The sequence below is a fragment of the Eleutherodactylus coqui genome, chromosome 4 (assembly GCF_035609145.1).
Source record: "Eleutherodactylus coqui strain aEleCoq1 chromosome 4, aEleCoq1.hap1, whole genome shotgun sequence".
NCBI classification, from domain to species: Eukaryota; Metazoa; Chordata; class Amphibia; order Anura; family Eleutherodactylidae; genus Eleutherodactylus; species Eleutherodactylus coqui.
The window spans coordinates 181,870,998-181,888,160 of NC_089840.1; the positions used below are offsets into that span (position 1 = coordinate 181,870,998).

Below are 17,163 nucleotides of genomic sequence, written 5' to 3' on the forward strand. Positions count from 1 at the left end.
GTGGTGGTAAGCACATTAATTTTTTTATGATAGCTCTATGATATATAGTGTAATGTGTGAACCCCATAACGAATTGGTTGATTGTTTGGGGTCAGTGGATAGAAGGCAATTAAATATTAGTTTAGGGTCCCATGATATATTTTGTAGGGCCATTTCTACTTTTTCATTCTGATACTATTGATATGTGAACTGATGTGTGTAATGTATTACAGCCAATCTTGTGCTATATTTATTTTTGTGAAACAGAACATAGATTAGATGATTATTTTTTTAATCACTTAATTTAAACACTTAAGGAGTTGTCCAGTTGTCCTTCGGACAGGCGATCAATAGTAGATCACCAGTGCACCAATATAGGCAGACCACACAACTGCTATGGGGTCTGTGCACAGGCTGCTACTCCCCCTGCTCTCAGTGTAGTGCTGCCGAAAGAAAGAGCGGCTTGTTCACGGACTGAAACAAAAAGCTGAATGTAAGTGAAGCTTCTGGATGTTTGGGGGAAGGGTGGACACCAGTGCTATGGAGGGCCGCATGGGGGACCAGCAGTGCTACTGGGGATAGGGGTGGGGTACTGAGCAGTTCATTAGGGATAGTGGAATGCAAGGGCCCTTTTACACGTTCCAATCATCGTTCAGAATCTCATGATAATCTGACCGATAAGCATAGAGTGTAAATGTCGTCAGCGACTGAGAGATGAATGAGAATTTGTTGATCTTTTAGTTTCCGCAGTATAAAAATCAGACAATCAGCCTGATTCTATGATCAACAGCCTGTTTATTTTAAATGGAGGCAGGCGCCAGAATGATCTCCACCCGATCCACCTCCATTCAGTGAGCAATGAACGTTCCCTTGTAAAAGCACAGAAGCGATTACCGCTGGGATGACTATCACTGAGTAGACTGGTATCTGACTATTATATGGTGACTGAATTGTTTAGAGGCAACTCTGAGCGGAACTGCGTTTTACTGTAGAAACACTGCATATATATATATATATATATATATATATATATATATATATATATATATATTTCATTAAATAGGGAAGGGGGGCCATTTTAAAATGTTTTAATAGGGACATGATGATTTCAATGTGCACCCCTGCTCACAGGGATCCCAGAGGTTGGATCCTCACCTATCATACAGTGATGGTACATCCTAGCAATACGCCATCAGTTTATGAGATGGGTGTAACTCTCTAACTTGTCTCAAAGAAAATATTTTTTATTTAATTTTGTTGCCTGGATGCTGAACCTATTCTATACTCAATACTAGTGGAGTTTAACAGATTGAGGTCTGGAGTAAAGGAGCATGTAAAGACTGATCAACCTCAAGACAACAGTTAAAGCATACTTGAGATTTCAGATGATTTGTCAGAATAAGCTGCCGTGTGTACAAGAGGAACAACACTCTTTCTGGCCATTAAATGTCTTGTGTCCCGTATGTTCCCCTCTGCAGGGTGTGTAACTGATTCTCAGTCCTCTCAGGACTGGTGGGAGTTATCTGCTGCTGTGCTATGTATGATGTGTTCTACAGACTGTACACAGAGAACTGCAGATTCTGATCTCTGTTACAGAAACAGACATTATGTAGCAGTGCACTCAGTTTTTAACAGTGTACAAGTGTTTACACAGCAGCGGATGTCTCATTATCAGCTTGAGCATTCACATCTGTGTGTATGTCTCTCCATCCCCTCACCTCACTACATACAGTTCAATGAGCTGGATGGCTCATTTCCCTGCTCTGCCTTCCTAGCATCCCCTGTCAATCATGTAAGAGAATACAGTGGACCACAAGCTAGGGGGAAGGGAGACAGCGTTTTAGAGTAATTTTTCAGCACGTAAAAGGTTTTTTTCTATTTTAGGTAAATATATGATAGCCAGCATGATAAATGGCAAAATTATTTAAATGAACACAAGTTTTTCAAACTACTTGTGTCCAAAGTAAAGGATGGTGTGATTGTGAATAGAGCACTACATTTAAGTTTTTTATTTCTATTATTTCTAGCTAGAGTTTAGAAAAAGGACACTATTTTTACCAACCTGTTTTCATTTCTTCAAAACTTGATTTTGCCTCCGGGTGCCTCAGCAAAGACTTTGGTGTAAAAATAATAAGCTGAAAAAGAATAGATTTGTTATTCTGGAAACAACCAATCATTCTCCGAATGTTCATGATCAAGCAAATTAACATACCGGCTTGCGAAAAGGCAGTAAAATTTGCCGTCTGAGGACGTGAAAGTAGCTGGCAGGTGTTGAGCAGTTCACCACAATCCAATTGCAGTCATACAGTTGGGTCACTTCATAATCCTGTGTGAATTCCTAAAGAAACCAATAGCAAATAAATAAATACAAAATGTTACAATTGCAGATTTTGAATGTGAAAGGATTTGTTACAGTAAGGTTACAAATGAATAAAAACTGCATGGACCTCAGCAGAATCTCACATTTGCAGTAGACTGGTTAAAGCCATATAGAACTAATAGGATCTACGTAGACGAGAGTCACAGCCTATATTTTATTACACAATAACCAGATTGAAATAGAAAAAAAAATGAGCAAACACAATGTTCCATAGCCCATAACATAATGAATTTTGAGCAGGTACAATAAGAAAATGAGGTCACGATGGAATGCAGCATAGCGTTGGGCAAATCAACTTACAGGATAAGCATCACAGTCATCATTGCTCATCTGCAGGAACCTTTCAGGTCTGGCTGAAGAATGCTCCGGCCCCTGGTAACAGCATTAAGTAAAAGAGTTTAAAAATGCTTGTCTCAGAATCACATTACTGATAGCAAGGGAAAAGCAGCAGCATTAAAGGCTTCTAGGAAGCAATTTATTCTGGTGCAATAGGAAATGTCCCTCAAGAAATATGAACTAGCAGCTGGAAAGGGTAGCCAAGGTTATCATTAAAAAAAAACAAAAAAAAAAACAAGTTTTTTTTTTTTTTGTTTGTTTTTTTTTAAACCATGAAAATTCTCTAGACTGGTTAATACATTGGAGAATCACTTTAGGATGCATCATATGTACTCAACTGACTGTAATGTATTGATGGGTAAGAAAAGGACATGAAGGATAATGTAGGCAACGGGTTCTAGTGAAAGAACTAGAGCACGCTTACAAAATACAGTACTTCAATTCAAAATTGATCTTCAAGTGTCTATGAAGGGCCAACACCTGCAGGAGGCGACCTAACCGTTTGGGTTGGAAGTATTTTGTTAAATTACTCTGCATTAAATGAAAACTAGCTTTTATAAGTCACAGCTAAAAGGTCGTCTCATGAGGACAACCGCACTCCTTAAAGGGGCTTTACCAAGGAAAAAAAAAGTATGGGCAGAGGATGACAGTTCTGAGTCCAGAAGCTGCAGTGATCACCTTGCTCATGTGGCTACTGCAGCCAATCATTGGTCTGAGCAGACACATGACTGCTGCTGGAGTGGCTGTGCTGGACACATCTGATCGGCAAGTAGTGCTCATTTTGTTCACCCCCAGTCCATGTAACTTATTTTTGGCTCTTAAAAAATATAGAGGAGATGTTCCCTTTACAGGGATATTAAGATTTAAGACCAGATACTGATAAATATTTTTTAGCATCTGTTTTTATTTTGTTGTCATAGAGTTTTTTACTATATATATTTTCTGTACGTGATTATGGGGCATCTGAAAATCTGAACAATTTAAAAAAAACACATATCTGGTATCACTGTAAACCTAAACGTATGTTAAATTAAAAAATAAAAAAATTATATACATATATATGCATGCCAGAATTATAATATCCAAGCTTCCAAAAAATTTGAATTAAAAAACACAAAAAAAACAAAAAAAAAAAAACACAACACTTCCATAAAACAAGGCCTCACACTGCCCAACCATCGAAAAGAAAAACGTGTTACAGACTCAGAATATGGAAAAGCAATTGAGAAAAAAAAATGTAAATTTACTTCATAAAAATAGATAACACAATTTATATAGTTTTTTTATAATCGTTCTGACCCATAGAACAAAGTTCATGTTATTTTTACTGCACTGTGAAAGCTGTAAAAATTAAGTCCCCCTCAAAATGGCGCAATTGCTTTATTTGTCAAGCACATAATTATGATTGTTGGCTCTCACTTTATACCTTTTAACAACCACCATTTACAATGTGCCTTTCTAACAGAGAAGTCAAAGCGCAATCTGAGAGTAAACACGTCTATTTGTTAGAATTTCGTGTGTTATTTGTCCTTATAAACAAACTACGCAGATGCATTTTGAAGGCTCTTGCACTACGTGTTACGTTGGCTCCTGTGGTGGTAATGGTTTATTCATTCCTGTTGATTTGAGAGGATGGCTTTAGGAGGTCTTAGAAGTAGCCAGTACCCAAGTGGCTTACGGCGGTAAGTCTAGGCTTACACAGGTCATAGAATGCATGTTAGTGCAACACTGCAATATTCACATTATAACAGGACCGTGGCACAACAAAGAATACAAACCTATATTTTGGTCACACGATTTGTCTAAGACGTGATGCTGTACGACCTGTGTAGCCCTGGCTAAGTGTCAGGCTACACAGGTAGCATGTACATTTCAAGTTATCATTAGTTTAGTGTTCAGCTAGTGCAATGTGAGAAAAATTGGTGTTATTGGAGCATGTCGAGCGTGTTTGGTTAAACAGTGCCCAGTCTTCTTCACCAAATATTCTAGTAACCAGCCATTCTAGTTGTGCATAATATAGCTAATAAGAATATTTCTGGTGCATCACATCTAATAGTGGACATAGGCTGTCACTGCAGCAATGTTTTATTAATTGTCAGTGTCATTTAACCCTTTCCAATCCAATTTGTATCCTGGTTTTCCTAGGGGGCTTACTCTTTTTCTGCCGTTATACAATGGCGCTATATGCTGGCTAAAGCCAGTGCTGCATGAGGTGACACGTTGGATAGGCTCTGACAGCGGAGAGGCTGGCAATATACAGTAAGAGAACCCCGACGGACGTCTTCTAACATCGGAGATGTACAGCCTTAAATCATAATGTCTTCACAGGTCAGACAGTGGATTGGAAAGGGTTAATAAAGCTATGCACCCCCTCTGGACGACAAAAGTCAGGTGGGATTGTACAGTGCTGGTTGTTAAGTATGTGCCTCTCCATACATTAGGGTCATCTTGCTCCTGCGGAATGGATATTAAGACCAGTGTTTGAAATACCGGTCATGAACTTATGAAAAAAAATGCACTGACCCCATGTTCCTTTTTCTTAAATCTTTAAAAGGTAACAGACCTCACTAGTTGTTTCTTAGTCACTCATTGTCGTATATTATTTTCATTATCAATGGAACTAAATCTAAATAGCATAGAGTAATTTGCGTATAGATAAAAGGGTAACTTCATAATGAATAGTTATTCATGAGTTTGCCCTCCTGGGGCACTGAGCATTTAACTTCCCCACTATGTAAATCAGTTAGCTACTGATGAACAGATGTGAGATCAGCATTTCCATACCATTCCTTCCATCCCATGAGGTAAGAGCAGTACGATTCCATTGTGACGCACCCACTTTGCCTGTCCAGAACTGATAAACTGGTCAATGATGCATTGTGCCGTGTTGTGAAAGTCACCAAACTGAGCTTCCCACAATACTAGGGCATTGGGACTTGCCATGGCAAAACCAAGTTCAAAACCTAAAAGAAAAGAAATGAGGTAATTATTTCCATAGGAATCAATGTAAATCCAATTAATTCATTCTAGACATTCTAAAATACACACCAAAGCACATTTAATGGAGAATAAATATAGTCTTTAATACCAAAAGGAACAAGAATAAATGAATATAAGACTACTGTAAAGAATAAATGAACATTTAATGTTATTGAACAGGTTACTGTGTGTTATCTGTGGTGTTACATAGGACTGCAGGTCACATCTATTATCTGTCCTCAATGTTATCACTGTGTTCTCTGTGGTGTTACCTAGAACTGCAGGTCACATCTATTATCTGTCCTCAGTGTTATCACTGTGTTCTCTGTGCTGGTACATAGGACTGCAGGTGACATCTGCTGTACTACAGTACATCATCTGTCCTCATCGTTATCACTGTGTTCTCTGTGGTATTATATAGGACTGCAGATGACATTATCTGTCCTCAGTGCTGTTACATTGGAGTGCAATTGTACAATACTGTACTGGTGTATTGCCCGTTGCTGATGATGGAGAAGGGTAGGTGGCAATAGAGCAGGAGGAGGAGACACCAAGCCGGAGACCACGTAGGTTCAGCCAGCAGCAAGGTCACATGGGCCGGCACACGCCAGTGTTATTAGAGGCAACCAAAATTTTGACAAAAAAAAAAACTGGCCTAACTCGAAATCGGCCTCAGTAGATGTCAATACAAGTAGAGGTATTACTGTATATTTACATTCCACATGCCTGCCTGCAGTCAATAGAACAATGATTGCATTTAATTAAATCCCTAATAACAGATTCCTTATTAACACCACAAGAGTAACTACTCACTTTATAAAAAATGTATAAAGCTCTAGAAAAACATTTCCCATTTTTAATTTTTATTGTAGTTTTACAACAAAATAACGCTCTAAGACGGACATGGAACAGCCATCCAGTGAGAAACAAAAGAATGACCAGTTAGAAATGTAAGGCATGTGTCACTTGGAAATATAAATTAGCAAGTTGAAGTATGAAAATTCCTCAGATGGTAAAACTAGAGTTGATGACCAGGTTAATGCCAGCTCAAAATCTAAAAAGTAAGAGGGGAAGGAAGAAAAAAGGATGGGGGGGGGGGGGATCTCTTTCAGGGTGGTAGCCATGTAGAGTCAAATAAGACAGAGGTAGACTTTTGCACTGCATTGTATTGAGCGAAGTGGACGTTTGAGGAACATTATATTGAGAGAAGGTATCTACTATGTTGAGACGGAAGGATATAGTCTAACCAGGGTGTCCAGATTTTTTTTTAGGAAATTAACATGAAAGTCTGCCAGAATAGAAAGATAGAACACCGATGGCAGCAAAAGGCCATGTGGTCCATCTAGTCTGCTATTATATTTAGATTTCTTTTAGGATGTTATATACTTATCACAGACATGCTCAAATGCATTTATTGTTGCTTTTTCAACTACATCTGCTGCATATTTGTTCCAAGAATAGATGTCCGTTTTTCATTAATCATATACCATTTACATTGCTTTTTGACCTCCAAGACTAGATTGTTTTTATTCCATGCATGAGAAATTGTTTGCTTGGAGGCAAGGAAAACAAGGGGGGGTCGTTTCACACCTGAGCTCAGTGTTCCGGCTTCCTGCTCCTTTTGAGTAACCGGAAAGGGGAATCCCTTGGCCCAACAGCTCCATCTTTGGACAGAACCGAACAGAGGTTTTATTGAAATACATTTTTCTGACAGACGGAGGGGCCTGTAACAGTGGTGCCACCTGTCTTTGAACAGTTGGTGCTATTGGTCAGATGATCCTCTCTACTAGTAGTCTGTTGAGGGTATCCTGAGCCTGGTCGCCTTGTCTGCCCTCACACATCCACTGGTCCTAACGCCTCCTAACAGTCTAGTCAGAATGGCCAAGGTGGTGGGCAGTTCATTGATATGACTATCCAGCTTCTCGCATTCCAATAATGTGCCCCCGCTCTTAACTGGGCGAAATCTCTTTGATTGTGTCATAGGGGCAAGCGTAGTGGTTAACAAGCTCGACATAAGTGGAAAACGTGGTCCACTACACACAAGTAGCATCTGTGAGCCTTTTTACGGGCCAAAAGAGAAATCACTTTTAGGACCTCAGTTGAACGATTTTGCCACCTAACTGCACCACAAGTCTAATCATTTACATATCTGCTTGAGATGTAACTGCATGCAGAGTTTTGCAGCAAAGCAACAACTCTTTCTAGGGGCTTCAGGTTTTTGTTTTACAAAGTGTATTCCATGGTGTTATAGGAAGCACCTAAAGTCCTAAAAACAGCAAAACTATCATTTTGTTATGTGAATATACAATTCCAAACATGCTTGTTACTATTTAGTCTAAGGGTTGCCTCTTAGTGGTTGGTAAAATTGCAATATCAATATTTCAAAATGTAAAACTACTAGATCATATATGTGTTCATTTGCACCTTATAAATGACTCCTTTTAACCCAAATGAGCTAAATATTTGATTGGAATTAGCTTCATTAGCAAACTTATAATAATGGGTTTAACTAGGTTTTATTAATGACAGCTTCAGTAAGAAAAGGGCTGTTTTGAATTAGAACATATTAGATAAGTTCACTTTAAACTTGCTGATGATGCAGCAATGTCTTTTATTTAATTAGCCCTATCCTGCCAAGTGTACTGTGCATATGGGCACAATGGAGTGGATGACAGGCAGGGGCAGACTTCTTGTTATTCTACACACACAGCTTGACACAAATAGAAGCCACCACTAAGCTCTCAATGGCAGGTGTCATGTATCTGTCATTTCTACTATTACCAGGTCAAATTCCCTCTGGGAAAGAGCCCTGCAGGATTTTACCTTACCATTGAGATGACAACGTTTATTGAGCATCAAAGGACTGATTTAATGAATATCAAATCATATTAAGGAGTAGGAAAAACACCAAATAGATTTTAGGTGTCAACATCGATTTTATGTTTTAATTAAACAGAATCTGAAATATAAAGTCAGCAGCCAAAAATACGCATTTTCTGAAACACGGTACAAATTCTAAAATTCTGCCTCAGTGCAGAGAAAACAGCAGCGCCAGCCCCATTGAAAACATAGGGAATACAGCGGGGTTGGCACTGCTGCGGCCCCATTGAAAGCAGAAGAGCTGTGTGACATTTATTGAATTCACTGCTCCCAACACCCCCCAACAGCTTGGTCAGAATGACCAATGCTTTCCTCATTCCAATTATTCGCTCTAAAAGTCGGTTAACTGGGCAAAATGTCCAAGTGCATCATAGGGGAATGTATCAGTCAATGACTTCTCAACAAGAGGTACACTACACAAAAGTTGCCTCTAAGAAACATTTTATAGGACAACTAGTGGAGCACTTTTATGGTCTCTAGTGGCAAGACCCAGTGTCTAATCCGACCACAACACTAATCATTTATATATCTGCCATATAGAGACATAACTGCATGCAGAGTATTGTAGTAAAACCGTTGAGACTGAAGATGGAGTAGACACACCCGTGATGGCATGTCACTGCTCCTTGCCTCCTCCTGCTGTGCCGACACCGCATACAAAGAGGAAGACGAAATGCCCCACAAGTGCAATGCATGGACTTTCAAATAGACTTATCAAGGCGAGAGGAGTGGAAAAAAAAATTGTCATCCCTCCTCTCTAATACCCAATGATGCCGTTTTTTCTCATCCCATTGGTTTACAGAACTATAGCTGCTTAGCCATGCACCTCAAATACAAAGCTTGTCCACTCTTGGTCTAGTCAGATGATGGCCACAGTCTACCAGTTGAGTACCCCTAATCTAGGGGTGTAGTTAGTATTCTGGCCCTGCTGGTGTTTACGAGAAAATAAGTGTACAATGCATTTTACAAAGTGAATATTGCAGCTGTTCCATAGATATGCCACTTCAGTGCTAAATATGTTGTGCCCAGCTTGTGACACTGGAGACACTCCATAAATCTTTAAGCAGGCTTACCCGGGTACAACAATGCCATATATACAGATAATTATTGTGTGGGCATGCTGTAGGATTCAGAAGGGAAGGACCATCATTTGGTTTTTGAAACAGAGATTTTATTAAACAAACTTTCAGGTGTCATGTGGCTTATGTAGAGCCTCCGAGGTAACTGTAAAGTGGAAACCGAGAAGTGACCCCATTTTGGAAAATGCATTCCCTAACGTATTCATCTAGCAATTAGTAGTAGTTTTGTTTGGGGTTCTGCTGACATTTCCATTTATAATGTGGGGTCTTCTCAGGGCGAGCATTGTGCAGCATCATTATTTTCCACATAGCTGTGTCCGGCACATAACCATGTGGCAAATCAGGCCATTGTACAAATCAGACCATCCAGATGGTCCAGTGTTACCTAATCTGTGGCTTCTTTACTAGCCATTGATGTAGGGGGTATTGCCAAAAAATGCTGTGTATATAAATTAGTCGGGGGACACCATTTTGCGCCAGTGAATTCTGAAAGACAAGGTTTTACCCATTTCATCAAAGTAGCTAAGTAACAGTTTATTTTTGTTTGGCATCTTTAAAGTATCGCCACTCTGGCAGGTGAACAATGTTTTGAGAAATGTATTTTTAAGGGCTAATGCCCACGGCCGGATTTCTGCCGCGTTGTACGCGACGGAAATCCGCGGCATTGCCCTGCAGCTATTAGGTTCTATTGAACCTAACAGCTCAATGTTTCGGCTGCAGAATTCCACCGCGGAATTCCGCAGCGTGAAATAAACTGCCGCATGTTCTAAATCCCATGGGAATACGCGCGGCTGGTTTTCATTGTAGTCAATGGAAGCCGGCCGTCACGTCATACTTCCACTGACACATCACGCGCCGTACTGTGCATCCACACCGGCCCTCCATGCGGGACGCGTACGGAGGATCCAGAGTGGCAAGTATGGGCGTTTTGGAGGGGCACCGTGGCGGACTCCACTGTGATATTCCGCTGGCGGTGTCTGTCACGGCTGTGGGCATGAGCCCTATAAGGGAAAGCAAAAAATTCCACCATTGTTTTAATGCTTTGTTTGTACAGTGTTATTTGTGTAGTGTAAATGACATGGTAAATTTGTCCTGCGATTCTGTACCAAATCGGGCAATACGAGATTTATATAGTTTTTTGTTTTACACATAGCAAACTTTTTAGGTTGCGCCTCTGTATTCTAAAGCCAAACTTTATTTTCCTGTCAACACAGCTGCGAGGTTTTAATTTTATACATCATCCTGCAAAAAGTATTTTTAGGTTCATATGACCTTGTACATTTTTTATTTTTGCAGAAGAGGCAAGGTGAGCTAAAAACCAGCAATATTGTCATTGCTTTTTGTTCTTAAGGGCTAATGCTCACGGATGGATTTTATGCCGAGTTTCCCGAGCCTTAAATCTGCGGCGGAATAACACAGCTATTAGGTTCTAATAAACCTAATAGCTCAGTCCTCACATGTGGGATTCTGCTGCGGATTTACGGAAAAAAATCGTGGCATGTTCTATTTTATGGCGTTTTCGTGTGGCGGGAGGTCTCCATTAATATAATATTAATAGAGACCACAGAAAAAAACGGTAAAACATGCGTTTGTCCGCGATCGCCAGCGGGGCCTTTTTTTTGTACATTCCCGTGGTGTAAAACTGCGGATGTATCCCCTAAAGTGGTTTATAGTTCTGGTGATTACAGATGTGGCAATAACAATTGTGTATAGCTCTTTAGAAAAAGATAATCCTATTCTAAAAAGGACTTGAGAGGGGAAAAAAGGCAATTGATTTTTTTCGGTGGGGGTCGAACTTTAATTGAAATTTTTGAAAAGTATAAATGTTTCTTTACATGTCCACCTATAAGGCTGTCTTTATGGGAAGTACAAAATTTCATCCCAAATTTCCAGAGTATACTAACTGAAATTTCCCCTGGCAGCTCTTAATCCAAGTCTAATTTTATCTTCCACATTATGAGCCCATTTGTGTTGATTGGGAGATATGGCTGAGAGACTCGCAATATGATAGATCTGTTTCGGCTTTTCTGCACATATGTTGCTCTTTATTTAGGCACTGTGATAAATGTAAAACATTTCAAGGTGATCATTTAGTCTTTTAGTCTCTTTTTTTGCAAAGAAGCTCAGTAAATAGGTTGTCTGAGACATCTAAACATTTTTTATAAATGCAGGAAAAGTAAAAAAATAAAAGCATTTGTACTCAGCAGTTCAGTCTTCCACTACTCCATTGCCAATGCTCCAGAGCACCACAGAAGCCTTGCCCTGTTCTCCAAAGCTTTCCTACAGCCCCCCATATGCCTCTTCCTGTACACTCCTAAGGCCGCTTTCACACGGCCGAGAAAATTGCGTGAGATTTCTGCGTTGCAAGACACACAAATATGAACTCCATTCATCAGGGTGCCAAAAAAAAATTGCGGCATGTCCTACCTTTGGGTGTTCCCCTGGAATGCCTCGCCCATTGTTTTCAATGGATCCGGGAAAAATAAGGCACGGCGCATGAGATGCAAGTGACGCAGGGTTTCCCATTGAAAACAAGTAGGAAACACTTGCCGATCCCTAAGTCAGTGATGGCGAACCTTTTAGGCCTCATGTCCACTAACAAAATTGAATTGCGGATTCCGCTGTGAAATCCGCATTCAATTTTGCCCATAGGGAATCATTGGCCATCCGCGGTCAATTAAATTGAAATTTGCACCCGCTGATGGCATTTTAATGGATTCGCATTTTCTCACGTGCAGGAGAAAAAAACGCAGCATGCTCCATTTTCTGTGGGTCTCCTGCGCGGATGGCTCCCGCAGGCTTCCATAGAAGCCTATGGAAGCTGTCCGGTCCCGTGGTACACCCGCAGCTGAATTTCTGCTTTCCAGCGTGATAAGCGGGGCTCATCACAACGTACAATTTTACCAGTCTTTCTAAAAAGAACAGGGCCGCTTCAAAATAGGCATCAGGCAGATTTTGACGGCTTTTAGGATGCAGAAATACTGCAGAATGTCCTCAGCGGAATTTCTGTGTAGCATTTCCGCATCCAAAAAGCAGTCAAAATCTGCATGCTGTATATTTTGAAACAGCCCTGCCCATTTCCATCACATGTAAACATACCCCAGAAATAATGGTGACCACCCCCAGCGGCCCCAGCGATAATAGTGACCACCTCCAGCAGCCCCAGCGATAATAATGACCCCCCCCCTTCCCCCACAGCGGCCCCAGCGATAATAGTGACCATCCCCACAGCAGCCCCCAGTATCACAGTGACACCCCCCCCACAGCGGCCCCCCAGTAGCAGTGACACCCCCTCAGCGCCCCCCCCCCCCGTAGCAGCGCCACAGTAGCACAGTGACACCCCCGCAGCGGCCCCCCCCCCCCAGTAGCACAGTGACACCCCCGCAGCAGCCCCCCCCCCAGTAGCACAGTGACACCCCCGCAGCGGCCCCCCCCCCAGTAGCACAGTGACACCCCCGCAGCGGCCCCCCCCCAGTAGCACAGTGACACCCCCGCAGCGGCCCCCCCCCAGTAGCACAGTGACACCCCCGCAGCGGCCCCCCCCCCCCAGTAGCACAGTGACACCCCCGCAGCGGCCCCCCCCCCCCCAGTAGCACAGTGACACCCCCGCAGCGGCCCCCCCCCCAGTAGCACAGTGACACCCCCGCAGCGGCCCCCCCCCCAGTAGCACAGTGACACCCCCGTAGCGGCCCCCCCCCCCAGTAGCACAGTGACACCCCCGCAGCGGCCCCCCCCCCAGTAGCACAGTGACACCCCCGCAGCGGCCCCCCCCCCAGTAGCACAGTGACACCCCCGCAGCGGCCCCCCCCAGTAGCACAGTGACACCCCCGCAGCGGCCCCCCCAGTAGCACAGTGACACCCCCGCAGCGGCCCCCCCAGTAGCACAGTGACACCCCCGCAGCGGCCCCCCCAGTAGCACAGTGACACCCCCGCAGCGGCCCCCCCAGTAGCACAGTGACACCCCCGCAGCGGCCCCCCCAGTAGCACAGTGACACCCCCGCAGCGGCCCCCCCAGTAGCACAGTGAAACCCCTGCAGCGGCCCCCCCAGTAGCACAGTGACCCTCTGCAGCGGCCCCCCAGTAAGCACAGTGACCCCCCGCAGCGGCCCCCCAGTAAGCACAGTGACCCGCCGCAGCGGCCCCCCAGTAAGCACAGTGTCCCCCCGCAACGGCCCCCCAGTAAGCACAGTGACCCCCCCGCAACGGCCCCCCAGTAGCACAGTGACCCTCTGCAGCGGCCCCCCAGTAGCACAGTGACCCTCTGCAGCGGCCCCCCAGTAAGCACAGTGACCCCCCGCAGCGGCCCCCCAGTAAGCACAGTGACCGGCCGCAGCGGCCCCCCAGTAAGCACAGTGACCCCCCGCAACGGCCCCCCAGTAAGCACAGTGACCCGCCGCAGCGGCCCCCCAGTAAGCACAGTGACCCCCCGCAACGGCCCCCCAGTAAGCACAGTGACCCCCCGCAACGGCCCCCCAGTAAGCACAGTGACCCCCCGCAACGGCCCCCCAGTAAGCACAGTGACTCCCTGCAGCACCCCCCCCCCCCCAGTAAGAACAGTGACACCCCACAGCGCCCCCCTTGAGACCCACATACTTACCCCCTCCTCCTTGTGGAAGCGCCGCGCCTCCTCTGCTCGACGTGCTTATTAACTTTTTCCACACCACTTCTCTCTATTCAGCAAATCTAGCCACCTGATTGGTTGTTTGGTGAATCAGTCAACCCAAACAACCAATCAGGTTGCTGGAATTGCTGAATAGGGCAGAAGTTGTGTGGAAAAAGTTAATAAGCCTACCAGACGCTTCCCCCCCTGCTTTCGTGGAACCAAATAGGAGACGTCGGGGGAGGGGGGAGGAGGATCCCGGCTGCACACTGACGTCACAGTGTGTGCCGGTATCAGTGCAGCTAGCAGTGCTGCTTAGTGAATGCCTGCAGGGGAGCTGTGGCCCCTGCAGGTATTCACTAATGTAGTGAGCGGCCGACGGCAATGCGTGCCAGCGGGGAGGGCCCTGCGTGCCCGCCTCTGGCATGCGTGCCATAGGTTCGCCACCACTGCCCTAAGTGATGCAAGGTGCTAGACAAGACGTTTGCGAGACGTTTTTGTGTCAGTCAAAAAACAGCAAGCGCAAAACGCATTTCGGGGGCCGAGCCCCTTCGCGAGTTCGGCTGGATTAAACACAGCTGGATGCCGGGGGGGGGGGGGGGGAGGGGTGACACAATACCAAAGGTTTTTGGATGTCCTGTTTTTGGAGGTCCTGTATGTGGCAGGGGGACAGGGAGGAAAGAAGTGCTTCACTTTAGGTAGGGAGGTGGCAGCCCATGTATATATGCGCTGGCTTGTTCAAAAATTAGGCTCAATCTATCCATATCTTTTAGGTTGTGTGTGTGTGGGTTCTTTCATCAGGTACTGGATAAATGAGATTGCATTGTATATTATTCGATTTCCACTGTCTTTTGTAGAATTTCTTCTCCAAGCTCTGTTAATTGTTTTCATATAGTGAAAGAGTAAAGAGTGGTGACTATTAAAGGCCAAACGATAGATATTTTGAAAGTCCCTATACAAAAATGTTTGTGACGTTTTAGGTTAACTTGCACATTTGAAGTGAAAGAAGGTAATGGAGTCCACATAGCATCAACCCCAGAGTTCTTAAACTGCTCTAATTTGTGATTGCTGTACAAATTTGTTTAACTAGTTCCTTCTAACAGGTAATGTTCCAATTGTGTACCCATCCATAAGAATGGTAGTAGAGAAGAAGCCGGGAACTACGAGCCATTTAGCTCAACATCTGCTGTAGTAAAATAAAGGAATCTCTTCTAAATAGAAGATAATTGACTAGTTAAAAACCAACAACTTATTGGATCCCATACAGCATGGCTTACTGAGGGCAGATCATGTCGAACTAATGATTTCTTTGACTAGCTCATATAAAGTGTTGAATGAAGGTGGTGCCGTGGGCATCACCTATCTGGATTTCAAGCAAAGCTTAATACAGCTCCACTTAAATGTTCAATCATAATCTAGGAGTTCTTTAAATTAATCCCTGGAAAGTTCCATGAATTTAGTTAAAGAATGGATCCAGTCTAGACTAGTTACAAGTACTGTACAACAAGGCTCAGTTCTGGGCCCTGATCTTTTTAATATGTTTGTAAGAAACATGGGAAAATGTTTGGTAGGTAAGGTTTGCAGATGACAAAAATCTGTAATAGGATTGATACCACTGGTGGTGTCCGTATTAAAAATGGTTCAGCTTTACTGGATAAAATGGTCAATGCAAGGGAAACTGCAAATACATTTTTCCAGCTGTAAAATAACGCAGTTGGGTTGCAAGATTCCTCAGTTTGAGGATCGTATTAGTAGTTTGGGGTTAGCCAGGACTTTAGAAGAAAAAAAGATTCAGGGGTTTTGATGTCTGACCATTTCAAAATGAGTCCACAGTACAGCCAGGCCATGAGGAAAGCAAGTAGGATTCTTATCTGCATAACTAAAAAGGTAGAAAGAGTAGAAAAATGAAGATTGTGATTGCATGTATAGAAGTAAGGCAACATCTGGAATACTGCGTTCAGTTCTGAAGATCTCACCTACAAAACACACTGATAAAACAGAACAAGCTGTCGAACGGGCTACAAAAATGGGGGAAGGACTCAAGCACAAAAAGTTATCAAAACAGACTTTAGAGAATTATGGGGAAAATTTATTTTGACAGAACTTGTATACATTAGTCTAAATCCAGCATGCACTAGAGTTGAAGCAAATTTATTAAAAGGCACACGTCTATTAATAAATTTGGCACATCTCGTCTAATGCTGTGCAAAAATGTAAGGTTACATCGGCTTGGAGGAAGTGTAGATGTCCACCAGTTTCTGGTGTAAACTGTAGTAAATCTCTCGGCAGCAGCAGACCACATCCCCTTTTTGCTAAGCTCTGACCATTTCTACCCAATTGGCGAATATACTGCAATACCCCTCAATTTGTATAGCATGGAAGAAAAAAAGGGAAAGGGGAAACATGATCGAAAACTGTAGACATGTTTAAAATGTTTCAATTTGCTTCTAGAGGAAAGTATTATTACGAATCTAAACACAAGCACAATCTATGGTTGTTTGGAAGGGAGATCAGAAGCAATATAAGAAATATTATTTACATGAAGTTAAATTATAGTGGATGCTTGGAACAAACTTCTATCAGATGTGGTCGGAAGAGAGATTACAGATAGAGAGAGATGCGCACACATGGCGATTCAAAAAGAAAGCGCAAAAGTAAAGCCAATTTATTCATAAGTGATTTGATATACAACAGCAAGAATAAAATAAGAAGGAAGAACAACTCCAAGTTTTTAAAAGCACCTTACAGATGTTCGATGTGGGTGCTGTTCAGGACATTAGACGACCTAAAGCAACGCATGTGGTGAAATCAATAAACTGACGATAGCCTAGGATGCGTCTGGGCATAACTGGACAAGTGACCAGACACCTGCCCCGTCACCAATGGTGCCCAGATCGAACATGCGTAAAGGTGCATTAAAAACTTGAAGC

General features: G+C 43.2%; 1 protein-coding gene across 2 annotated transcripts in view; it reads right to left on the reverse strand.

Moving 5' to 3' along the window:
• Nucleotides 1-17,163, reverse strand: part of OGDHL (oxoglutarate dehydrogenase L) — a 92,000-nt gene that overhangs the window by 12,237 nt on the left and 62,600 nt on the right. For both annotated transcript variants that reach the window (XM_066600418.1, XM_066600419.1), the window contains exons 17-20: nucleotides 5,480-5,658; nucleotides 2,660-2,731; nucleotides 2,192-2,317; nucleotides 2,042-2,114 (exon numbers count right to left, since the gene is read on the reverse strand). In XM_066600418.1, coding sequence (XP_066456515.1) covers nucleotides 2,042-2,114; nucleotides 2,192-2,317; nucleotides 2,660-2,731; nucleotides 5,480-5,658 — 450 coding nt within the window. The remainder of the gene's footprint in view (nucleotides 1-2,041; nucleotides 2,115-2,191; nucleotides 2,318-2,659; nucleotides 2,732-5,479; nucleotides 5,659-17,163) is intronic.